At 39.2% G+C, this 27,024-nt stretch overlaps 1 protein-coding gene across 3 annotated transcripts in view; it reads right to left on the reverse strand.

Annotated features, from left to right (window-relative positions):
* The window catches only part of WDFY3 (WD repeat and FYVE domain containing 3), a 179,479-nt gene that overhangs the window by 13,838 nt on the left and 138,617 nt on the right, over positions 1-27,024 (reverse strand). For 2 of the 3 annotated variants that reach the window (XM_082315396.1, XM_082315395.1), the window contains exons 34-56: positions 25,242-25,475; positions 23,227-23,326; positions 21,753-21,913; positions 20,946-21,175; positions 19,965-20,074; positions 18,918-19,100; positions 16,913-17,070; positions 15,399-15,476; positions 14,148-14,375; positions 13,304-13,357; positions 10,801-10,969; positions 10,421-10,584; positions 9,498-9,646; positions 9,112-9,232; positions 8,652-8,737; positions 8,210-8,290; positions 7,622-7,676; positions 7,137-7,256; positions 6,218-6,335; positions 4,956-5,062; positions 3,201-3,354; positions 637-728; positions 90-302 (exon numbers count right to left, since the gene is read on the reverse strand). In XM_082315396.1, coding sequence (XP_082171522.1) covers positions 90-302; positions 637-728; positions 3,201-3,354; positions 4,956-5,062; positions 6,218-6,335; positions 7,137-7,256; positions 7,622-7,676; positions 8,210-8,290; positions 8,652-8,737; positions 9,112-9,232; positions 9,498-9,646; positions 10,421-10,584; positions 10,801-10,969; positions 13,304-13,357; positions 14,148-14,375; positions 15,399-15,476; positions 16,913-17,070; positions 18,918-19,100; positions 19,965-20,074; positions 20,946-21,175; positions 21,753-21,913; positions 23,227-23,326; positions 25,242-25,475 — 3,165 coding nt within the window. The remainder of the gene's footprint in view (positions 1-89; positions 303-636; positions 729-3,200; positions 3,355-4,955; positions 5,063-6,217; positions 6,336-7,136; positions 7,257-7,621; positions 7,677-8,209; positions 8,291-8,651; positions 8,738-9,111; positions 9,233-9,497; positions 9,647-10,420; positions 10,585-10,800; positions 10,970-13,303; positions 13,358-14,147; positions 14,376-15,398; positions 15,477-16,912; positions 17,071-18,917; positions 19,101-19,964; positions 20,075-20,945; positions 21,176-21,752; positions 21,914-23,226; positions 23,327-25,241; positions 25,476-27,024) is intronic. The other variant, XM_082315397.1, reaches the window with a different exon arrangement.

The following is a 27,024-nucleotide window of genomic DNA, read 5'->3' on the forward strand; positions in this document are numbered from 1 at the left end:
GTTTCACTCCTAAAACACTTTCCCGTTCCATATTAATACATTTCAATTCGAGTGTCATCTGGCAAATAAGAATTCTACGAAGGGTATACCTGCTTTGGTATCTGTCCAAAGTTATTGATGAATCCTATGGTAGCTGTCTCTTTTAATGGATCATTGATGTTATATATGTCCACTTGCCCCTCATAGAAGAGATGGTGAAAGACATTTACAGCTTCTACTGCAGCAGGACCTTGCTGTTTATAGCCAAAGATCAAGTCAATCCACTCATGCAGATGCGCACTCACAAAGTCACATTCCAGAGCCTGAAATTCAAATGGCATGCATTAAAACGAGCCGTATCAGTCACCAGTCGAGTCTACTACGCCTGCCACAAAGAAAAATGCAGAATGTATTTTGACGTATTCTTGTTATGTTTTGATAAAGCTTTTCATTGAAGCAAGTCTTGCCTCAACATACGCCCTAGCCAAAAAGGAAGGCGAGGAAACACCAGTTCTACAGATCTTTGCAACAATTAGCCATCAACCCAGAACTCATGGACTGGCTAATAGCTGTGACTGCATGAATCGAGCTTAGATTAATATGCAGCGGGAAGTCCCATCTGATGTTTTCTATTGCCATTATTAAAATGCAAATTACCTCCCGATGAACTCTGATAAATTCACGAGGATCTCCTTTCGCCCACGGGGGGAGTATTACATCGCCAAGTTTCGTGCCATTTTGTTTGCAACCTATTAAAAAAAAAACATTTGGAGAGAAGCACTGAAACTGCACTGCAACAGCAACAGTGAAAAAAAATTACAAAAAAAAAAATCAAATTCTTTAACATCTTTCCTTTATAAAGCAAGCTGTTTCAGTCTTTTCTTTAAAATACTGTGCCGTTTTTAAATGTCTGGCAATAAAACACGAAAAATTCTGCCTCAGTTGTTCATGTAAGATTGCTCGCAGGAGGAAGAATTGAGATATTCCTTGCTAAGACTTTTGATGATGATGATAGTGTTTCAGCATACGCTTTTCAAAACAAACATGACCCTTCTAGCTAAAGGTGTTCATTAAATTACTCCTCCTCAGTCTTCACAACTTCGTAATGTACAGTCTGAACTCAGAAACATTTATGTTTCCCCATTAAGTGCTCTTGGAACATGATTATTTTGTCTTTATTTTTCTATTTAAGTAAATTTCTGCTTTTCTTTCTCTGTCATGCGAAAGACCCACTGCAGTGCATGAAAGCTAATGAAAACAACAGCCAGTAAAATAGCCTTCTGCAATCATTGCACAACCAGAATCTCGTTCCGTCAGTTTAGCCCACACCTAAGCGGCCAGCCCTGCTACCAGGAACTGCTGCCATAGCAGCTGTCCATTTTGCACCCAGAGGAATCAGCATAGGAAGGTTCATTTTCTTATCTCTTTTCGACTTCCTTGTTCTTATTCTATGAGGAAAACTGGAATAAATGTGCTAGCCCCAATTTAAGTGAGGACGTAATTTCCTGTATTTGGCATCTGTTTAGTATGTATATAGCAATGGCATGTCAACTGAGTATATTTTGAAGAAAATAAATCCCAGTACGAGACAGCGTAACAGCAAACTGTACTGAGAAGCCTTGGTGGAACAGTATTTCATCCCAGGATTTATTTTCTTCACAATACAAACATTCTGTATCAAGGAATGGAATTATTGTTTTACCCATGAGAATGGCTACACATCACAGGGGTGCAGGCTAAATATTCATTTCCTAACAGTGAAGAGCTAACTGGTATCCCTCACAAGCTTCACACCCAAGGACACTGGTGACTCCCCTGGGCACGGTCTGGCCACGTACATTCATCTGGGTGCCGGATAGCCCCCTTCCCACTCTGAATGTCAAACGGTGGCATGTTGCGATCACCAAAAATATATGTTAAGACTTCCCAGTTATATTCTTGTTTTATCGCTTGTTGCCAAGAGACAATTCCATGCTGCCTATTAGCTCAGAGGAACACCAACAAATTTCCAAGTGCATAGGGGTACACAAGTACTAAGTACATTGCTCCAACAGAAACATTGCTTGCATCACCAGACTTTGAATCTTCCTTTGTTTTTATCTGGGGGGAAGGGGAGTAGGATTGCTACGAATGAAGACAATCAGAAGTATCACACAGTGTTTGACAGTTGTTCATAACAAAACCTTTTCTACCCTTGTTCCAAATGCTCAGTAAAGAATTTCTAGGACTCTGATGGTCACGGTCCAGAATTATCAGATGTGGAGCTAAGTGGACAAGACTTCAACACCTTTCCAGTAATGGCCATACCCTTCTGCATGAAATACACTTGTGAGAGGTCTTGCGGGGTGTTCTTTTGGTTTTGCTTTTGTTTTTGTAGCGTTGTGCTTGCAAACCTCAGGTTCACAGCACAGAGCTCAGAAGATAAGTGCTTAATGCCAGTGTTATGTATGTGACACACGTACTAAGGAACACGTATCTCCTATGGCCAATAGGTGCGAAGTTTGACTCCTGTTGAGTAATCACTCTCACAAAAGCTAACTGTAACAGTTCAACAAAACCTTTAGGAATACTTTAACAGGAAGTTCTGAAAGTGAAGGCTGTCAAACAGATTTTGCAAAGCTTAAAAAAAGATGCAAAAAAGATGGTGAACAACATCATGGAGTAGCAAGTTACATGAAGAAAAATGCAAACCGGAGTAACTCCAACAAAACATGATTATCTGTGTGTTTTTAACTGGTAAAAAAAAAAAAACAAAAACCAAACACAAAAAAACACAACAAAAATCAACTAAAACACACCTAGCCAAACAAAAATCCTTTTTGGGTGTTTCAGTGTCTTGTTCAGCAATTCTCAGAACAAACTTTGCATTAACTGCTTAAAATGAACACTCATTGCTTGAGAAAATACCTTAAGTCCGATAAATCTGAAAAAATAAATCTGAGGTATCGCAGAGGAAATAAGAATTCCTGCTACACTCTTCCTGATGAAACGATGAGTTCTGAATCATTCAGAATTTCAAATATAATACTGAATAAACATGTAGTATCAGGAAATACCAGAAGTAGCCCTGCTTATGCTTTCATGTCAGAATGTGCAAGTCATCTATCATTTTCTCATGCAGTTAAACAGACCTTTTTCTGCCCGTATTACGAGACACTTTTCTCATGTCGGACTGTCTGGCACTGCTCTCGCACCCGTAGCAATGCTATCCTTCTGCCTACCTAGGTCAAAATTGTTAGAATTGAGCAGGAACTCGGGGAGGTAGAAGAACTCTGGGATGAGCTCCTTCACGTCTGCCATGTTGTGCTTTGACGCTGAATACCAAGCCTCCCGTACGCTGTGAAACATTCGGTCAGCCAGGTCAAAGTGACCGCCCTGTGGGATAGAGCGAGAAGCATGTCAGCATCACAGTATCTCTCAGCACATCAGATTTTGCCAAGGCGGCATATCAGAACATCCTCTGCCTAGTAAAGACACTACAGAATGTAGCATGTTACTTCCTCTAACACCACAGATGCCATCCAGAGGGACCTTGACAGGCTGGAGAGGTGGGCCCATGCGAACCTCATGAAGTTTAACAAGGCCAAGTGCAAGGTCCTGCACATGGGTCGGGGCAATCACAAGCACAAATACAGGATGGGTGGAGAATGGAGAGCAGCCCCGAGGAGAAGGACTTGGGGGTGCTGGTCGATGAGAAGCTCAACATGGCCCGGCAATGTGCACTTGCAGCCCAGAAAGCCAACTGCATCCTGGACTGCATCAAAAGAAGTGTGGCCAGCAGGTCGAGGGAGCTGATTCTCCCCCTCTACTCTGCTCTCATGAGGCCCCACCTGGAGTACTGCGTTCAGCTCTTGGGGCCCCCAACATAAGAAGGACATGGACCTGTTGGAGTGAGTCCAGAGGAGGGCCATGAGGATGATCAGAGGGCTGGAGCACCTCCTATGAGGACAGGCTGAGAGAGTTGGGGTTGTTCAGCCTAAAGAAGAGAAGGCTGTGGCGGGACCTTATAGCAGCCTTCCAGTACCTGAAAGGGGCCTACAAGAACGCTGGAGAGGGATGTTTTACAAGGGCACGTAGTGATAGGATAAGGGGTAATGGCTTTAAACTGAAAGAGAGTAGATTTAGATTAGATATAAGGAAGAAATTCTTCACTGTGAGGGTGGTGAGGCACTGGAAGAGGTTGTCCAGAGAAGTTGTGGATGCCCCATCCCTGGAAGCGTTCAAGGCCAGGTCGGACAGGGCTTTGAGCAACCTGGTCTAGTGGAAGGTGTCCCTGCCCATGGCAGAGAGTTTGGAAGTAGATGATCTTTAAGGTCCCTTCCAACGCAAACCATTCTATGATTCTATGATTACTTTTTGGTACACAATAACAGTAAACATAAAGCACTGAGACAGAGATATACAGTTTCAAGAGCATCATCTAGTCCTATAAGTTTAGTCTCTTACAGAGGAACACAAATCTTTTTGCCTGATGGCTTCTATAGAGGAAAATATTTGACATGTAATGTTACAAACCCCATTACCCATCAAACTGGGAAACAATTCCGGGCTCTGCAAACGATTGTTTGTTTTAACACTCAGTACTAAAATGGCTCTTTGGATAGACATATGGATTTAAAGTAACAATCTCTCAACACCTCCAGCACAGAACTAAACAACTGGCATATGATTCTTTCAACAACAGACAAATAAAGCATGATAAGCAAAGTATTTTTCACAATAAAACTTGCTTTGGTTTTTGTCTGCTGATATTTTGTCCTGCATACATTCAGAAAAATGTTCAAACTACAAGGAAAAAAAAAAAAAGTTAATTCCACTAGATCTTTTACAAAGAAACATCAAAAACCTCCCAGGCAATAGCAACTCTGCTGAAAATATTTCTTCTACCATACATGGTGAAAACAAAGCTGACTGATCACTTAGGTCTCAAATGCACAGCAGAAAAGAAACACAAAGTGAGGTGATGTAATTTTTACCTGTAACCGTAAGAAAATCTGAGTAAAAGGCTCCATCCGGACAAGATAGGAAGCCACTATCATGGCTGATGAATAGTGTGTCCCATAGTGATAAGCTGGAGTTTCCCCTGGAGAAGATTAAAAATCATAAACATAGAACAAATAAAGCAGTTAGGTGACAGAATCAGTACGAACTGAAAAAAAAATTAATTAGTGATGCATTTTAATTACTCTGTTACCTTGGACCCCTTTAAAATTGGAATTTGTAAGTTTCATTCTCAAGAATTCGAAAGCTTTATGTTTTCTCACAGCCACCACTTGATTTTTGGCTGCAGTCCAGTAGCCCTAATTCAATGGGCTTCTGCAGAGTAATAGTGAATGGTTAGTCATTTTTTACTTTAACTAATTGAAACGTTGCAGCACAGCTATGGTGATTGCTGCTGAAGAGTCTTTTTTTTTTTTTTTCTCTTATTGGATACTGTGGAATTAAAGGTTTGAGCAGAAATATGTGTCAGAATTGTTGGCTGCAGATTACGTACAGCTTTTACTTTCTTAATTTCCTGGCAAAAAGTCTGCATAAATACACTTAGAACGTACGGATTCATTTCTAGAAATGAACGTCTTTGCGACCTGCTGTTGTTTGATACAGAACAGCACCGCAGTAGTTAAACAGGCTTGTGTCTTCAGTAAAAGCACACAAGAAGAAATGTATCATAATAGCTCCCTTGCCAAACACACAAGTTTTATTTTCATTATATAAGGAAGCTGTTAAAATCAAGAACATATAACTTAATTGCATCTCATTCTGAGTTTTTTTTTTTTTTTTTTAGCTAAGAAAATGCTGTTTCCTTAGCAAAAAAAAGATGAGAAATGAAAAAGCTAGAGTACTGCTAATGCAGAAGCGTTCACATTCCTTTGTACAACATATTTTCTTGCAGCAGCACTCAAACTGTATTAGGAGAGACAGCTGGTTGTGTGCTTCACGTGCTTGCCCATTCTAGCCATTAGACAATGTTAAACTGTTCTGAATGTGCAACTGTTTTGTCTTTATTTTTACATATAAACAAAAGCTGTCATTCAGATTTAAAACAAACAACGCAGCAAGAAAACCAGTGCCCCTTTGCTCTAATTTAGTATTTGTTGGAGAGTCACTAAAAATGACGGTAGTTCTGCATATCCACATCCAGACCTCTTGACACATAATATAAAAATCCATGACTCCCTCCCATCATCTGACAAGCACGTGTCCCTCTGCTCTTCCTGCAGGATGTGTCGTTACTTACCATTGGGATCTTCCCAGTCTTTGTATCGCTTCTTGTACTGGGCTAACCTGTCTTCTGTTTGAGCTCCCATGGGCTTGGCCAGGTTTCTGAATGTCTTGGGATTCGTAAGATCCAGTTCCTTTAAACAATAAAACAGACACCAATTTTATTTAAAAACAAACAAACAAAACAAAAAACCCCAAACAAACCCTTTCAACACTGCTGATTACCATATTTAACACCACATACCTCCTAAGGCTGTCATCTTTGTTTTCTAAACACACAGTAGGTGCAATGTTGGTTATGTTTAAAACAGTCTTTCAGTCTGATCTAAGAGAGTCAGTGTTTTTTTTTATTTTAAGTTGCATCTGGGCTCCGAATGATTTTAGCCCTGCTCCCCTCATCCTGTTCCCCAGTTCCTCCTAATTCTGTTCTTGAATACCCGACATATGCCCTAACAATATTTTATGTTATGGTCTGGCTGGTAGCAATGGCTGCCCACAAAAGCATTAATAGGATGTTTCATCTTTTTCAAAAGCAAATTCTTCACCATGGTGCCAGATTTCATAGTAGCCCCTACCACAGTCTTCTGGACAAGCATGCTTTCTCTGTGGGCATAACATCTTTCAGGATATTCAGTAGAAAGCTAATGCAGAGACTTACAGGAGCTGCTGCAATACAGAGAAGCAACCGCCTTAGAACAAGCTATGTATCCCGGCCCTCACCTGTGCACAGTCCAATAACAGCTGTAAAATCAGCTCAGGCGAGGACCTGCCCCCATGGGACAGCCAAGATTCTCTAATATCCTACCCACTGATAAGTGGGAGGAACATTACAAAATAGATGAAATCAAACAACTGGTGATAAAAATAAGCCTCGGTTTTACCAACCTCCAACATATAGAAGATTACTGACAAGGCTGACGAGATATTTTATTTACCTCTGAGTCATAGTCTGCGAGGATCCAGGGAAAGACAGGGTACTGCATGAGATCATTATAGGATCTGCCCGCCAGAGTGTTTAAGTGCATCAGGTACTGGAAGTTACTGATTTCTCCTCTCTTAAGGAAGACAGATAACAGCACTGTAAAGTGTTCACTTTACAACAATCAAATGTCTACGCTGCCAGACTGTCAAAGTGTCCAGCTCTCCCCAAACACAAAAAAACTTACTTCAATATTACAATGCTCACCCTACTTATACTACAGTCCCTCCCCTTGCATTTTCAATGGTAGAACCATTTCCTATTTGATGATATCATGAAATAGTACAAACTAAAATGCTGAGATACACTTTCTATAGTAATATATTCCACCTGTTCAAATAACAGGATGCAACTTACGTGCACTGATTAATTATCTATCACTACAAAATATGGAATTTAATTTAAAAAAAAACAAAAACACACCAAAATTTTCATACTTACTTCCCATCTTTGAGTAACAGATTTTTCTCCCACTAAAGTGCTAAGCAGGCCAGACCTAATGGGAAGAAGGAAGTGCATTTTCTGACTTAGCAGTAAGATCTGGGTTACATCTTCACAAGACAACCCAAAGTTTTAGATTAAAACTTGTAAATTGTAACAATTAGAAAAATGGGGCTTTGTTCCTTTTTGCTTTAGTGGTGACTTTTTTATTTCTAAACACAGACTGTTAAAATTATGCACATTAATTATGCAATTCAGTGCAAGCAGAAATGTATCTAACAGGCTATTGATGAGGAAAATGTCTTTAACAACTTGGACAAATCTAATGCCTTTGGCACTCCAGTTCCTTTCAGAACATACCTGTATACCAGAAGCATATATTAATTAGTAAGAAGATATACCAATGCTGCCAATGATATTTGTACATTTAAAATAACTGTAGCACAACACCACTAGTTACTTATTTCGGTAATGCCCAATTTTAAATTGAGGTTGCAGTACTCTCCAGTGAATCCTGACCTTAATGCAAGCATCATTTATTTGAAACTGATGAGCTATATAGAGCTTGTGAGGAACAGAATCACCTACCCTTGCTCTACGCTGGTGTTTGGTCTCTGCCCAGACACCGACTCCGAACTGTCAGTTAGAGATGGCACCACAGCCAAAAACCTGCATCAGCAGTTAAAAGGAAATTAAGATTAGTGTTCCTGTCCTCGGTATATCTTCTCCATAGAAACAGAATGCATTTAGTACAGTTACAGACTTTGTTTTGAGCAGCTACGTAACATCATCAACAAAATTGGCATGACCTTTTTCTCACTGAACACATACCACAAGTTTCGAACACAGGCATCAGCGCTTCCTAGCGGTTCTTTTCTGCAGCACTAAATTGCTATCAGGTTACCCACTGCCTGACACGCATCAGTCTTGCAATCTGCTTCTGGGTGTTATGTCACTGTAGGCTCAAATATGGCTCAACACAGACATTTGCAAATATTCAGATTAAATGTTCTAACTTATTTTACAATACCTTTGATAAACTTTGTTTCTAACCCCTTTTTGGAAAGCTAGAAGATAGTTCCGTCCGTCTCCTGAGAAAACTTCAATCGCAATTGGCTGAAAACAAAGAGGATAAACCCGTGTCAACACTAACACATTTGCTCATCACCTCTGAAGGTCAGGTGCAGACCAGTTTAGTCACACTGTACTATATCTGACGCCAAATTATGGTGAAGACGACTTTGCTTAGTGCAGCCAGATGTTTTATTTTCGAACACTAAAATTTGCTGATACACCCAATAAACTAAACCATGGTAAGCCAAATGTTCAAAACGAGGATGCCCAACTGAAGCACTTCAATTTCAACACAGTGAAGAGCTTCACTTTCCAAATAGTGATCAGTTATGTATTTATTTTACTTTTTAAAAATTACAACATTGTAAAAAAATTCCAAAGTTGGCTCCTCAATGAAAATACGCTATGCAAGTTACCTGCAAAAGGTATCTCCTTTTATGTACTTCCTTGATATCTTCATATGCAAAAATGCTGCATGTTCTTTTGAGTTGACTTGGACCTTGCCTTGCTCCCCTAGGTATGATTGGCTCATGCATCCTGTAAATGAGCATCAACAGGCAAGAGAGAAGTGTTTAAAAAGAAGATAAATTAAAAGAATTATTCTCTTAATTCATGTGAGAGTCCAGTTATAGAAACAGCTGATTTTCACAATATACCATACCACATTGAACAAGAGGAAACTGCTCCTGAGGTCTTTCTGAATCTGACATTATTTTGGAGTTGATTCCTCAAAAAATCTCATTAAATACTCCTTGTTCAGCTATTAAAGATTGAGGAAACTCTCTATTATAAATTTACTCACTTTGGAGGCAATGTCTCAATATCCCGTATTTCTCTGGTGGCTGTCATGGTAAATCCGTCAATGACATAGAAATGCTCTTTCCCAAAGAGAAGCAGCCCTTCGCTGGTGTCAAGGCCCTGAACCCTAGCACAGCGGTACATATGCTGAATCTGTAATGAAAAGCAGACACTTATCAAAAGCAGGTTAACGGGCCCAGGCTCAGACCATTGCTTCGTTAGAACAAGCCCCAGACACCACTTTATCACTTGTAGATACAGCAAAAATTCTGCTATTTTCCCCCTGAATCAGAGATATACCCAACGCCTGCAATTAGCAACTGGGGAAGGAGTTTAATAAAGCCTCCTCTGTATGAGACAGACTTATATATTTACCAACTTACCCACTTGCACCAAATATATTCTTGACATATTTTAGAACCTGTAGCCCACTTGACTATGATCACAAATGTATTTACTGGTATACTTCAGATGGACAAAGTCTGAAGTACCAAATACGCAGCACTGTTCTTGGGGATAAAATACTAGCTATCAAGGTTTTTCATTCTAACGAAGGGAACAATTAATCATAGACAGTCTGCCAAGTGCAGTGTTTATATTTTCAACGTATATTTTCTGTCTGGACTCATTAAGCTCAGGATAATAATCCAAGCATGGGACAGCTCACAGGTTTCATTTCAGGACAGGTTCTTTTTTGCCTAGCAGAAAGAAAGAAAGAAAAAGAATGTTTCCAGTACAGGGTTTTCAGCTCAGGATCTCTTTGAACCAGAGTACACACTTGGTTTCAAGGAAGAGGCTGACGAAATATTAAGCAAATTCAGCTGTAGATCAGGGAAGGTATTTGGGAAGGTATTCATTCATGCTTACGACATGTAACGCGGAAATTCCAATATAGTAAGCGCTTACTATGTTTCAAGTACACAATACCTTCTCTCCTTCTTCAAGAAGTCGAAGCAAAGTTGTATTGTCAGTCTTCTCCTCTTCATCAATCGAACTCCCCTCAACAATTTGATCCTGCGATTGGTCCTGGTTCTCATCATCTCCTCCATCAGGAGCAGAGCGAGATCGTTTCAGAGGAGGCTTCACCAGGCCTGGAAAAGAAAAACAGAGATAGATAAATAAAAACCTGACACACAAAAAATTCACTTCGCAAAACCTATTGAACTTTGAAATTACTGATCCAATGCTAAGACAGAAAAACAAGAGTCCTACAGGATCCTTGTGCTTATCTTAATACAAATGCATGAGAAGATATAAAGGCAGATAAATTCAAAGAAAACAGTTCAGGACAGAACAAATGATCTAACCTTTGACTCTTGCAATAGTGTCCTCCCCGTGTTCTGGCTCCTGCTGAGTTGTTTCACCCACTGTATTCTCTTCTATAGCATCCTGAAAGACTGCAGGGTTTCCAGAAGCCAGGCGCATGTAGTACTCCTTACTGTCGTAACTTATCGCTCTTCGGTAACGAGCAGGTTTCTTAGAAATAATCGAAGAAGTTGCTTGGTCAGTCAACTCCTCACTCACTTCAGTGAACGTGTTTCAGGAATACTGTGTGCAGCACAGTGCATGCCCATCAAGTGTTTTGTGCGTGCTCAGTCATACACTAACACGTACAGAAACAGAGACTCTTCAGTAGATCTAATCTGTCAGCTAATTTGCAAGGGAGCTATTCAGCCACTCAACTAATAATGGGGTTGCAGAAATGCCTGCCGATAACCTACAACATGGGAAATAAGAAGTGTGGCCAGTATGTTATGAACTGTCACAAAAGGCTGGGATGCTTGTGCTTAAGATTGATAGATCAGATGGCCACGTTATCATCTTTCATAACTCCCTACAACATATGCAGCTTATTCGTTAGCCAGCTGACTTCTTTGCTAGGCAATCGTTTGAATAAAAAATTGCCTCAAGAAAAGATAGATATGTCGAAGTTGATACAAACTAAAAGCAGCCAGGGATTGGCCTTAAGGCTCAGAAATTCTTAATTAATTCAGTTATTTCTTTTTTTGGTAAAGATTCTGACGGTTTGTGGGCAGGAGACCAGCACAAGAGTACCCATTTAATCAAAGTAATTCTTCGAGCACCGTTTGTACCTCTGGGTGACGACAACGGATTATAATACATTTCATTATGGTGGTGGTGTGGTGTTTTTTTGGTTTGGGGTTGGTTTTTTTTGTTTGTTTGTCTGTTTGGGGTTGGTTTTGTTGAAGGTTTTTTTTTGTGGGTTTTTTTGGTTGGTTTGTGGTTTGGGTTTTTTTTTTTTTCCTTTGTCCACCGCGTTCCTCATCACCAGCTAATTCTTATGTTCCTCACTTGATTATGGAGGTAACATTCAAAACAGAAGTAAGAACTAAATGAGGACAATAAATATGTCAGAATTATCACAAGAGATACAGGTGAAGATAAAAGAGGTATTAAAGACCCAAGACCCTTTCCAAAATTAAAACACACTGATGTACATGGATGGATGAAAACCCACTGATTATACAGCAGTTAAAAATTTTCTTCTCCAACTACTGTTTAACCCCACCCTCAAACTCTAGAAAGATTTGTGAGTGTGTTCAGTTCTCCATCACAAATATTTTTTTTTGTTTTGTAACATTACTTCCCATGAATTTCAAAATTGGGTTGGGATAATTACAAAATATTATTATAAATCCAGTTCAGTGCTTTACATTATGTAGAATATCACTGCCTTTTCAGCCAAGATTTTCCCTCCAGCACTTTTGCAGTAATAACTGGAAACACCTAAAATGTGGGAAACCAAATGACCATAAAATCAAACTAGCTTTATTACAAGTGGATGCTTGGAATGATGAAGAGATTAAGGTCAGCATACAGAAATTTGTTATTTCAGGTCAAATTGGTTACCCCCAAAATAAAAAATTTAAGGCACTGTGATCTAATTTGCTCACTTATCTTCAACTAAGTCTTCACTCCTTATCACCACAAAAACGCCACTTAAATGACGCTTAAAACCTCTGTGGAAACAACTTATGTATAGCCTACTTAAGAAATCCTAACTAGCACTGCTAACATGAAGAAAGGAAAACAGTTAACAATTTGTATTAGATATTCTGTATAACAGAATTATGTTCATTTATACGTATTAGTTCATTATTGAATGTAACTCAAAATGAGTGAACGCACATTACACATTGTACTTAGTGATGGGCAAGATTGCGAATGCAATTAACAGAGAAGCAGCATAATACTGAAATGTTTGCAGAGCAGCCACTTCCAAACAAGCCTGTTATTTTCAAGGCAGGATTCATATTTTTTAAACAGATGTGTATATTTCATGAATAGTAAAAATGAGGAGAAGAGTCAGCTAAGACAAAGTTAATCTGGGCTCTAACAAAAGTAGGCCTGCTACAGTCCATTATGGCCAAAAAGGAGGAAAAACTGCTCACCAGATCCTCTCTTAGAAAGAAAACACTTACTTTCCCAGTAAGTGCTTCCAAGTAATCGTGTTGCCCATTACTAAATGTGTTCCACCGACCATTAGTTCAGATCCCAAAGCCACAACACTCCACACAGTGAGAACAGTGATAGCACAGCCCAACACAGCCTGTTAGTGTGCAGCAAAGAAGGTCAGATCTACAGAAAGTTTTATTAGGCGAAGGTTGAGGAGAGCACAGTAATATCTTCTAATGTGACTACTGAAAAAACCTTTAGGCCTGGAAATATTTACTGAAAGAGCAAGTTGAAAGCCAAACGTAGAAGCCTTGTTAAGATTGCCTAACATGCAGGAGGAAAAAAAGTTGTATTTATTTTATATTCTTTCAGTCAGTGTACTTGTTGCTTTACCTTTTGAGGAATGGTATCATCAGATGTCTCAGGAAGTCTGCTTGAGAAGTCAGACTGAAAACAGGGCATCAATTATATAAGCATCAGAGAAAGAACACTTTTGAGAAGAATGTATGATGGCACGTTCTCCACTTCATGTGAATTAGACTGTCACTACAGCTATTGTGTGTCAAGACTGCAAGCAGACAAATACACCTAATGGTTTAAAACTGGTTGAATGCTATTTTTCATTCGCTTGTTTTAAGTACTTTGACACTTGTGCTTAATTTGAAGAAAAAAAATCCTGCATGCATACATGCAGGCCTAAAAAGACACAATAAAGACTGCTCCACTTCTTAAAAACGGTGTTCCAAAATTAACGGGAACTAACTGCCAAGCTTTCAAAGGCCACGTGCATTTCTGCTACACAGCCCATGTTCATATTCGTGGACGGATGAAAGTACATTTCAAATGCACCCAAACCAAGGCTCATAGCCGTTTTTCCAGATCAGTGTTTACCGCGTAATCTAGCAAAACGCCAAGAACTCAGACTGAAACCTCCCATAGTTACAGTACTTCTAAGCCTCTCAAGGCCTGTGGAGATGCCTCTGCTGTTCACTGGCATAATCACTTAGCTGATGCAAGCACACTTCATCTTATGTTTCAATTGCTAGTCTTCGAGTTCACTTAGTTTTGAGCCGAGTGATTCAGTCCCTTCCCTAGATGTACTATGAGGACCTTACCATACCAGAATACCAGGTAACACCAACAGAGTCAAATAAGTTTCTTAAGAAAAACTTACAAAAAAAATACAGATTTTACAACAGGACATAAAATTACTCATCACAAAATCCTGAATACTTACCAGCAAGTTTGTTTCTTGCTCAGCTTCAGGCATGTAGGGATACTGAATATAAAACATGTCATTTCGCACCATCTTCTTCCTCATTCTGCAGGGACCCTCGGTCATCTCCAACATCCACTTGTCAAGATGGGAGCCAATGGGGGGACCCCACAAACCTCGCTCTCGTAGTAACTCGTATTCAATTTGAGACCACTCTTCCGTCACGTATTTTAATGCATTCTGCTGACGCTGAATACAAAGACATTTGTATATGCATCAGCAGTGATGCTTTTAAGCCTGTTTCTGATGTGAGCAGAGACATTTTTACTACATTACAGAAAAACGTGTAATAATTCATAATTCTAGTAGCATTTTCGAGTATGCCTTAATGAGGTTTCTGGTGTCAGTTACCATAAAAGCAGGGTTCATACTGTAACCTTCTCAACAAAAAAGGAAAAAAAGAAGGTAAAAGCTCTGCTTTTGGCTTGTATCATGAATTCAATGTATTTCTAAATGGCAAATATGAAAGAAATGTAAAACTAATCCCCTGATTTTCAAAAAGGTTTTTAAGAATGAAAACAAAAATTGTTTTGGAGGCCTTCCCTGCCTGTATTTACACTGGAGAGAGAAGTTAAATGAAGCAAAGTTTCGTGGTTGTTTTTTTTAACTAATTGCTTTCAATGACTTGTTTCTCTCGGAAGCTGATTTCTTAAGATTTATGGCACACAGCTCAGAAACTAGTTTGAACCAAAGGCCTTTGGGGATGTTTGGAAGAAACCACAGGGTGCAATGATTTCATTCTGGACAGCACAGAGCAGCCACTTTCTATCACAGCATGATTTGGGGAAGGTACCATAAAATTTTCTTTGTGTTACTATAAAAACAGTGTTTGTACACAATGTTTCTCCATATCATCTTTTAAGTTTTTGTACAATGTTTTAGAAAGACAGCATATTCTAACATTCCAATCTCTGTTTTTCTTTTTAAACACTTCTAAAGGAAAGACTACTTATGCTTCTTGAAAAAAACCCTAAGATTTAACATGTAATATTGCTACAAGAGTTTTCATCTACAACCTGATCAAAATGAGTTTCCTCATTTGTTTATTTGATTGCATTTAACACACCCTTAAAAATAACAACTGTATCTAAACATTCAAGCATTTCACCAATGACAACCTAATATTTTACAAGCCCCATACTGAGAAACGGGATTGGTATAACCTAACAGGTCAAAATATCAGTGTCAGGTAATTAATCCTCTGAACCATACCTCCTGATATTCCTTATACTGCATATCAACCAGGTCCCGAACCACCGCAATGTGAGTAAACATCCACTGGGAAATTTCCTAATACAAAGGTAAGAGGACAGACAGAATGACACTTTATAAAAGAAGATTTTGTTTGAAAGAAAAGCCTATGAATATATCACCTTGCTAAAGTTGCTCACAAAGGATAGTTTCTTAAGAAAAAAAAAAAAAAAAGACTTAGATGAATTTCAAACTACTGCATGCAACAGTATTTAAGGTTTTGTTTTGCCTGGCGTTTTCTTCTCTTGTTTTTTTTTAAAAGGCATTAAAATCATGTATAGGAATATCCTTGAAAAGAAACTGGCAAACATTTGGAAAATACTCCGAACTCATGACTAACAGTTCAGAACATTCCCAGGCAGCCAAAGACTGGCACTGGTGAATATTATTACTTTTCCCTATTTCCTTTTAAGTAATATTTTGTGGATGCTGCCTAGTTTGTTGGAAATCCTCAAGACACCCAGCACTCCTCACTCCATACTGCAATATACCTGTTCTCACTTATTGCTCCCTCTACTGATCCAGCCAGCAATGGTTCCTGTCAGCTCAGTTGGCGAGTTTCTTCCTTTTCCTTTCAATGTGTATGCCTGCTCACCAGGAAAAGGACTGAGAGCACTGAGAATTCTTTATTTTATCAAAACCACTGAATAATTTTCAGATCAGAAAGAGAACTGGCAATGTATTTTTTTCACAGGACACAAACTCCTGATTAAGTCAACAGGAGTTATACATTTCCTTGTGGCAGGAATACACCTGCCCCCCTTGACCCAACATCTCCCCAGTGTTTCAAGTGCTAAATACTAAGAACTCAATCCTCCACAACTTTCAAACCCCTCTCTTTCCTTTGTTTTCAGCGCCTCAAATTCTTTATACTAACTCCTTGCAATGCCCCACCAGGTACTGTCCCACTGAGAGCACCACTGCTGTGCTACTCTGGTCTAACTTTTATTTATTTTACTTTTTTTTAAGCAAGCACGTTTGTAAAGCGAATGTTCAGTTCCACCATCACGTATTGTTTTGCTGAACTCTTTTCTGTAGTGCAAAGCAGCACTTGTTTAGTCATGATACATACACATATACATCATATAAGGATCTTCCTAAACCACATCATCTTGGGGGCAGGATGGACAAAAGAACAAGCATCTATCTCACAGCTACCATTTCAGAGAGGTATTGCAAAGTGAATTTAAGAACCAGACTAGCAAAGCAATACAGCATATCTGTAACGAGAAGCAGCTGAGCAGTCTCACCAACAACAAAAGTTTAACTCTTGATTTAATGTTACAGATACACAGATGCACCTGCTAGATTAGGACATGCAGAAGATGCCCAGTCTGGATATTCAAAATGGGGAAAACCAAGCACCAGATATCACTTCACACTCCACAGGATTCCTTACATTGGGACATTTACCACAAACCCTGATCATACATTGCTGGATTTTAGACTGCCTGTTATTAATTGACAGAAGTTACCTGTGTAGAGAGGTTGTGTTTATTGAGCCCACTCTCCTTGCGGTTTCTCCTGGAACCAGTTAGTTTAGAGAGGCCAAACCCACTGCTAACTCGTGAAAGTTTGGACTGTGTAGTTGGAACCAAAGCCTCCCCTCTACTGATGCATTTTTTCTCATGAGCTGAAAAACAAAGAGAAAGCGTTGGGAGCACTTTTTAGTTTGGTGTTTGTTTAGTTGTTGGTTTTTTTTTTTTTCCTCCTCTCCCTGTTATAGTTGTTTTTTTTAAATAGGATAACCTTTTCTGCTGCTTTAAAAAGGTGGGTGTTTCGGGGATTAGGGTTTTTTTTCTTGTGTGTGTGTGTGTAGTTCTTTTGTTTGTTTGGGGTTTTTTGTTGTTATTTGTTTAAGAGTGCCCAGCAACACTCACATTCATGTCAAACATTCATGACTTGCCTGAGGAAAGATCCCCAGGTGAAATCTGGGAATTGCTTGCATTTTGAAATGAAGCATGACAAACAGATTTGTTACTCCTTTTGTCGATTCTCAAAATCGAAGTCCATGAGCTATGAATTTTGTCCTCATCTGAAGAGGTGAAAACCGGCTATGTATAAACAAAATCATCACCCAGCCTCCCTCTGCCCCTGCCAACTTTAATTTTGCTGTTTTACATCCCTTAAAAAACAACTGGGCATTCCAAAGAACGGAGAGAGCGACTGGAGAAATATTTTTTTTCTTGAAACAGTTACAAAGATAACAGAATTTATATAGTTTATGTTATAAACAGTATATACTAGTAAAAAAAATGCAGCTGAGCACCTTATCTCTACCCAAAAAGGAGCTACAACATGACCCCACTAACCAATCTGGCAGCAATATGCTGTATCGAGCGGAGAAGCTAGGTGGGCCTACTGCACCTTTCTGTGCACATAGAGCCATCCCAGTTGATAGCCAAGTCCACCACTGGTGTCCTTACTTTAAAACTGAAGTTAAAAAAATCACAGCTTAGTTCAACTCTCTCAACAGTTTAACGTTCTCCCGATATTCCACTAACCGATTGTACTGAACATCAGTTACCTTTGATTCAGAAAGTACACGCTCACATTCCTCACTGTTTCTTTAATTCACTCCACCTCTTGAGCTTTCTTTTTCTTCTTTTAAAACCACTACTACTTTCTTATAGCAATAATTTCTCCAAAGATCCTTCACTCTACTCAAAACATTTCTGCAAATACACTGACTATCAGTGAGATACTGGAAACTTGAGCAAACATCAGCCAGGGACAAAGCACATCTAGAAAAACAGAGACTGTAAAAACAAGTATTCCAAGTTTCCAGAAATTATTTCTGTACATCCAGGTTAACCTCAATTACTTTAGAGCCATGTAATCATCAAAGGAGTCACGTCTACGGAATTTTATTATCTGCTGTCTAAACTCTCGCCAATTCAGTCCCGCAAAAGTTCTTCATTACACAGGCGCAGAGCTAACTTGTGCTTAACTTATTGTCCACCAGGATTCCCAGGTCCTTTTCCTGCAAAGCTGAACAGATTTCCCAGCCAAGAAGAAGTCGTATCACTGCTGCTAGAGAAGGACTGCTCAGTCACACATTTCCACTCGTACCACCAGAGTTTGAGGCTGCACCTCGATATGCTCAAGAGGGTCCCCCTCTCTCTCTGGCACATCCAATCCTGAGAATGGTAACACAGGTCACCCCACTCCAAGTGTTCATGGGAAGGAGCTAAATGACTCCATCACTGTAATCCACAATACACTACTTGGTGCATGCTGACTCGCAAACACAGGACGCTGTTGAGACCACCGATGGTGTTGAATAAAGGCCCTGTGTGCAGTGGAGTGCAAGTATATCCTATACATGGTACAGTTTCTGAATGAGAGTTGCTAAACGGTGACAGTTTAGAGTACTTACCACTACACAAAAGCTAAGCCCGTATTTAAAACATCCAGTGCATATGGTTCACTTCAGGGAACTCTACCATTCAGGACAGATAAATCCTCAGTTACACTTACCCAAATGATTTTGCCAATACTTTAAACTTGCTTCCTCAATAAGAGGTCTTGCAACAGTTATATCCACTTGGCCACGATCATTGACAGGTAGCGTCACTTTGAAAACTTCTTCTAAAACCTGTTTTTTACTATGGATCAGCTCTGTCCACACTCTGTTTATGGCTTTTAAAAGAAGCTGGCGACCTGCATAGGTACAAGATCACAAACAGCAAGCTCTCTATGGCACTTACAGAATGGTATTTTTACAGTAGTGAATTGAATCATTTCTCTAGTTTCTTGCCCTCTTGCATGACTTGTGAAATGCCTTTGGCCAGACTGTCTTTTTTTGCCATTTATATACTATCAGAAAGTATCTAACAGTTAATTTTGGCAATTTTTTTCTCTGTGAATCTGAAACACCAGCTCTGATTAGTTGTGATTCTTCTCCCACATCCATCTACTAACAAAATGAGATTAAAAAAAAAAAAAATCATACAGAAGTATATGTCTATATACACATATATAATTCCATACATTACATGTTAATATTTTTACATACGACTTTGTGCATAAATATTTAATATATACATGTAAGGAAAAAAAAAAAAAAAAAAAGAATGAGTCCGTCCTTCTACAGCTAGTTCATAAATTTCCTTTGAGTGAAAGATCCTGAGGATGCCACTGAATAATAATTTTACAGCTTATACCAATTATTTCTTATCTATGCTCATGTAAGATCTGGCTGATACAAAACCATAGTGCACACTTAAAATGACCTATTTCTATTGCATTCAACTCAGTGCACATAAAGCAGTATTTCTAATTCTGGTGCGTGTCCAGAAAACAATGAAGAGCTCTTGCTGTTTTAACAGAACAGTAACTTATCCTAGATATGTCTTTCTTGGTATTTCCTAAGTGCTTTTTCAGCTATTTTTTATATATTTTTATACACACACCACCACCACCCCTGACACACAGAGCCCTAAGAGTAAGTGGGGTAAAAGATTAGTGATGACAATACAGAACTGGCATTAGCAGACATCTGTGGCTTTATCATCCTCAGATTACCTTCACTGACATCTTGATTGTAGACTCCATCTGGTTCTATATCAGAGGGGATCATAATGTGCCAAGTTGTCATCCTGGCTTCTGCTTCCAATCCAAACCCATCAACGTTGCTACAAATATACAATGAATTAACAACAACCAGAAAAAATAAACAAGCTAAAGCATTTGATTCCCTGTGACAGTATCACAAAGATTAATATGTGCTATTACAGCAACGTATCTTCACTTCTGTCCATTTGAGTTCTGATAATCTGCGATCACAAGCTGAACTGAAGGTTTATGAAAAATGACATGCCATGGACACTGATGTCGCTAGGGGAAGGCGGTAATATTTGAAGAAACACAAACCAGCTGAGGCCACAAATGGAGAACATTAGGGCTTCTGCTGCTGATGCTTCCTAAGTGTCTTTGGATGAAACACAAGTCGTACATCTTTTTGGAAAGAAAAACCGAAAATGCCAGGCAGGAATTTGCAGCAATGCAGAAAAGTGGGTGTCTATAGCATTTGTCATGGGCATCTGATTTAATGCCTGACTGGACTTATTCAATGCTATATACATCCAAGTACTAAGATACAGAATTTATACAAAAATGATTCAAAAATATACAAAAATAGATTCAATCTAGTGACAGACCTCTGAGTATTAATTACTTAGCATCAGTGTTTCCTTCTACCTTGAAAATATTTCAAGTTAACAAAGTATAACAACAAAATGGTTAGATAAGCACTTGTGTCACTATTTTAATATACCTCTGTAAAAGGAGGTAAGAATGTTCTCTATACCTGAGCTTTTCAAACCTAATTTTGTTTCAAAATTAATCACTTAAGCTTGCTTGCATTTCACTGACTGGAAAGTTATAAACAGTCATCCAGAATTTGCTGACTTATTCGCAAGGTGAATGTCATTGCTGAGAGAAAACAGGTGATTTTAATACTTCACAGCCCTAGTTCTGGAATGAACTTCCATCTGAGATATTTACCTTCCCACGTGCAGATTAATCAAGCAGTGAGCTAGGCAACTGATGAACTCTTGATCGTGATTTCCAGGTCCCAAAATTAAGTTTCTGTTCACAGTAAGGACCCGTAGGGAATCAAGGAGAGCCACTTGCTGAGGAACAGTTTTGTGTGCCCTTGAGAACTGATACAAGATGGTCCTGTTCAGGCAGTGATAAATAGCATCCAGCGATAGTCCCTGAGATCTTCTTTTTGACTGATGTGAAGCAAAAAAACATGATCAGATAGTAGCAGAAAATGAATTTACCGGCAGATAATCTTCCCCTGAATTTACCCATGCTCATTTTTCAAAATCGGTATTTTACTAAAAGCGTTAATTCCATGAATTCTAAGGACTGAAAGGACATTAATACATGATGATACACATATAGTTTCAACATCTGTGAAGACGCTGATGATTTCTAATAGCAAAAGTCTTCTCCCAATCTCCAATAAAAGTGCATGAGGAAGCTTCCCAAAAATGTCAAGGTAAATTTAGGAAGCTTCCCAAAATTCATGTGAGGTAAATTTTGTTGTTTATTTCAGGGGATTTCTAAAAAATAATGTCATCTGAAAGCAGTTTTTACTCAGCTGCCCCATATTAAAGCACTTCACACTGACCAGATGTGCTAGGGAAGCTCAGTAAAAAGAGAGAAAGCCTGGGGAAGAAAAGCGTACTTCTATGCTGACCTGACATGAGTCACTAGTAGGCTGCTCAGGGACATCACTCCATGGATTTTAACGTAACCTGTAAAAATGTTTTTGCAAGCAGGCTAATAGAAGAACATTGTTACCTGTGCAATGAGCTGGATTATGAAGTCCACAAGAAGTTTGGATTCTTTGTTGAACATGCCCTGCCAAAGCTTATCTACCACACGCTGTGTAAAATAAAACACATTGTTCACCAGCACTTGGTAGCTTCCTCCACTTGTTATAGGTAGAGATGCATCTTCACCTAGGTAACAAAAAATGCCAAAGTTTTCTTCATTTATCAAAAAACCACATCTGCATAAACATATTCATATTAGTTTGTGCTTTCTAGGCTTCTGTAAAAGAGAAAAAGACTCAGTCAAAGAAGTCAAAGCTAAAACTTAGTCAAAGCAAAGACCTCAAGGCTTCCCTACAATGAACTTTGATGTTAAGCAAACATTTGAAATCAACAGTGACAAAGGCCAAAACACAGGGGTTGGGGAGGGAAGAGTCCAGAAGAAATGGTACTCCTGTGTTCCTGAGGCATCATATTTATGTATGGTCCTCCTTTTCAACTGGAGCTGCACATATGCAGAACCGCCTGTAGCTTTTTTAAGTTATACTTTTGCTTCTTCCAAAAGAAAAGAATCTTTTTAAACACCTTGAGATGACAAGTGATATCAGCTGGCATCACTTCTCCCTCACTGTGCTTCATTCGATAAAACTGCAAGTCAATTGCATCAGCTGCATGTGTCTGCATGTACATAAATGTCAGTCCAGCTATATTACGACAAGCTTGAAAAGTGCAAGTGCTTCCATTAAAAAAAAAAAAAAAAAAAAATCATCAGTGGTGTCGATTTTGCTGGAAGTTCACCCACGTTTTAGTCACTTGATGCCCCATCTGCACATAAAGCAACTGATAGCATTGCACGTGGAGGAAGCTGGCAAAACCTTGAAGAACTAATGCCTAGGGAAGCCAAAGTCCTGCTCCTGGGCTGCACAGAAGTACTTGTAAGGGCAGGCAGCTCTTCTAAGAACCTGACCCAAAGCTCCATGTAACGCAATTCTGGATTTATTTTATTAATGCACTACAGGCAGAGAAAGACAAATCATTGCTGCGGCAAGAAAGAGGGAGCCTTCCAAGCACATTTGAACAGAAACGCATGCTGTCCCGTGACATCTAGGATGGAGACAGAGCAGACTGACAGCTCCTGGGAAGTCCAGCAGGTCACCATGAAATCCAGTTGGGCACCTGAGCAGCAATATTCCTACAGGCCACTTCACAATCATCTAAACCCATGCTCTGGTGGGACAGCCCACTGTAGTGACATCCAAGTTACAAGCTTCTAATTCTCTTCCTGTGCATTTATTAACTGGATCAATCGAGTGCTAATCCCAGATGCTTTTTCTGGGGTGCTGTATTCATAATAAAACTACAATAGGAGGAAATGGAAACAAAGCTAACTTTTAAAAACCGAAGTCCCACCCATGATAAATTGACAAAAGCTCCAGAACCTCTAGTTAAATAATCAAAACCTTTTGCTCAAATTGGTTGGTAATTCAACTTTGCTATATTACCCAATAAAACATCAGCTGCAAGTAAGTGGTCCATCACTCCATCCAAAACGTACGTCTGAAACTCCTTCTGCTGTGTTCGTGTTGATCTTTCAGGGGAAGCCTGATAAAAGACATACAATGTTAAGTTAATGAATAACTCTGAGCGAAAAGAGGGAGAGGGACAGTGTTCTAGGTGAATTCCTCATTTCTCAGCTCTCGTGAACTATCTTTTTTTTTTTCTCTTAACATTCTGTCTCGAGTAAAAAGTCTTGGTTTTCTCTAAAAATTTAAGAATGCAGGTCAAGTATACATTGGTTGTATGCAGTCTTATAGAGTAGGCATTAATCCTATTTAAATCCAGTAAACTTATCTTCCACCAAGAAAAGAACACATTCCGAAAAGGTGCATGGTTAAACTGCAATCGCCTCAGCTCACATAGTCACCTCCTTCAGTAAAAAAAGAGTAAACAGGACAGATCAAACGTGTAATTTGATCATCACTTCTCTGTGGGGTTCTGCATATTACTACAGCAGCCTTGGTATAGTCATGTAATAGATGGATGTGCTAAGCCTTTCTAATTTCCTTTGCCCTTAAAGGGGAAAACCACTTTATCACCTCGTGTTCTTCAATGCATACATATTCAGACCTAACTGAATGATCCACTTAAACAGTCCTAGAAAGCAACGTAACATTAAGTGAACCCGCTTTGTCTTGCCCTGTAACAGTTCAGTAGTGTGTACATACCCAGTCCTCCGTTTATGCTAAGGGGCCAGTAATTAACATTGATGAGTGACAACAGATTAAAACAGTAGTAAAGCAACTGCAACCAATTGAACATAGCCTCAAATATGTTTCCTCATGTTTGCATATAACTGCATCTCTTGACAATTCATTTTTTTTGTTTTGTGACAGCAAAAAGATGCTTCAGGAAATTTGTTATGAAATACACAAGCACAGTCCAAAATGCCTGCAGCTATCAAAAAAAATCAGGGAGACTCAGCAACCCATAGACAAGGTAACAAGGTAGGTCAAGGGTGTGAATTGATGTGAACTGAACATTTCAAAACACATTGTCTGAAGAAGGTGTAGGCAAGTTAAACAGTAACTGAACTCCTCATTCCCTGCCTCATCATTAACAGAAGGATCCTTTCTGCAGGTGTCACCAACTTTAAAAGATAATTTATGGGAAGATGACACAGTTATTTTGTGAATTTTTATAGCATATGGCACCATATGTCTGCCACTTCTTTTTATCTAATATGAATAAAACAGAAGCCTTAATATTTCTGCAGGGATTCACAGGGATTTTATATTTTCAACAAAACCAATACAGCTGTCATGGTCTGAAAGGTGTTTAACAAATGAATCATATTCCACAAAAATAAAACTTCAAGAAAGCTACAACCTCTCATGCTGCACTGTTGAACATCTAGTGGTGTGATCCACTACCTGTTTCCAGACAAAAGCAGGTATTGGCTAAGATGTCAAAACAAGATTATGGCTGCTCTAAAGTGAGCACAAAATAGAAATAAAACATTGACACAGCATGCTCAGCAACTACCAGAGCCATTTGACTGGCCAAATAAAAGTTAAGGAGCCCATAAACAAAAGCAGTAGTAGGGCTGTGGTGTGGAGGGGAGAACAGAGCACACCAAGAAAAATTCAGGCAACCAGCATGCAGACTGTCAGCTCAAGCACCTGAGATGGTCACCGATACACACAAATACTAGGGGGGTACGGGCAGGGAGGAGAAGTCCAGAAAACATTCTCAAAGGAAGGCTGAGATAAACCCTCTGCATTTGCTTTCTTAGCTTTTCCAAGCTGTTAAAGAAAGGTGAGCAAACTACTATTTATGAGACACTAGTCTTCCCCTTTTTTTTTCCCCCCTCTTATTTCATGACAATTTACAGGATTCTACCGAATCCCAGGGCATCACTCCTCTAACTTCAAAAAGTAGCAGAAAACATTTTAGGGAATAAAGTATCACAATAAGTTCAAATAGTAAAAACAAAACACAAAACCCAAAGAAACTGTACCTCTAGCAGAAGATCTACCAGTGGAGTCTGTTTGCTGGCTGGTGTGAGACATAAGTTATCAATTATCAGCACACGCATGAAGTCAAACACAAACTTCTTGGCAGGATGGTTGGTTAGGTATGTCTTGGTGCCAACATTGCAGTATTCTGATTGGCTCCTGTTCATGCCAGAATCAGCTGCAAAGGCTTTAAACTCTTCAGCTGGGGACCCAACTTCATCATCAAGATCAGTGACCTGTGAAAAAGAGCATGTTAAAACTCTAGAGATGAGCAAATTAAAAGCAGTCTGTTCACTATTCTTTACTTGTCTTTCTAAGGCTATTCCCTTCACATTTTGCTTCTTAAGAAGCCTTTTTACAACATTGTTATGTTCAGGATCAGTTCCCTAATACGCAACAAGAGAAACATCCAAATTCTACTTTTGTATTCCCAAAGCAAGCAGTAATCAGTGAAGACTGGCATGAGTTACGTGAGCTAGAGATCACATTTCACATTCACTTACCAACAAGAAGTACTTGGGCGATTTCTAGATACTTTGCAAAAAAAAATTTTCTCATTGCAAAAATTTTTGAGAAAATTAACTAGATTAGTTAAAATAAAACCAAGACAAAAGCCAACTAAAAAAGGCTATCAAGCTTACGTGACAGAAAACAAAAAAGGAACCAAGCCTTTTCTTTTCTGAATACAGTACTTCCATCAGAGCACACTTATGGATAAGCCAGTTTCCCAAAATCTCTAAAAATCAAAAAAAAGGGTATCTACAGCTTTCATGTCTCTGACAAACAAGAACCTTTGAGGAGCTAGCTCTTAAGGGGAACTAACAAAAATGCAAACAGTAATGAAAGCTGTCAAATCCTGCTTTTATCTAACGCCCTCCCCCAAATGCAAGAGGAGACAATATGATTTCCCTCAACAGGCTTATCGCATCACCAGCTTACATGTGAAGTAACCAAACGTTCTGAACATTTGGTCTGCTTCAGTAGGAGAGTTTTCCCAAGAAATGAAGAGAAGCCTGAACGTGTAGTCCTTCTGGTTTTAACGGCAATGGCAGAAAGGCTGAAAGATCAGTTAGGAATTTTGTCTCAAGGCTGAATTTGGGCTATAACGTTTTGTTGCAGGAACCTGGCTGTTATTCACCTATTTCACAAGGGATTGATTAGTTCTACACATTCAGGCAGAGGGAAATGCTGGAGGAGCGAACTGATTTGGAGTCAAGAGAGCCCTCAAACAACAAAGAGCTCAAGTGGTCAGGCAGCTACACAAAGTTTCAAGGCACCTGGTAGCTGAAGTAAAACCTGCTCAAAGACACGAGGCTCCTGTAAAAACGTTATGCAGGTGAATGCCAAATCAGCATTACCGGTTTGTAAGTGGCACTTTTATTTTTTTTAAGAGTGAGCTCCTACCATCTACTTCATGTGCAAGTTAAACTAAAAAGTAGAATTAACTATCTTTATGAGAGACTCGTCAGCACACACCTTTAAAAACTGATCTCCCATTTCTATTGACAACAAAAAGATAGCAAGTCACCAGTAAGTATTTCCTGAAGTATTTTATCATACCCTCCCTAGCTCTAGCATTTGCCAACCTGTAGCCGAACTACCCTTCCATGTTCTTAGTAAAATTACTTTTAGACATTGGTTAACAATAACTGTTTGTTTCCTTTCCATTTGTATTCTAGAAATAGTATCATTTTAAAATGATGCTTAGCTCAAAGAATACTTCAGGTGGCAATACAAGCAAAGTTGAATTCACACCCTCTCCTGGCTTGAACTCAGTAGTTCCAG

The sequence above is a fragment of the Platalea leucorodia genome (assembly GCF_965183815.1).
Source record: "Platalea leucorodia genome assembly, chromosome: 6".
Lineage (NCBI taxonomy): Eukaryota > Metazoa > Chordata > Aves > Pelecaniformes > Threskiornithidae > Platalea > Platalea leucorodia.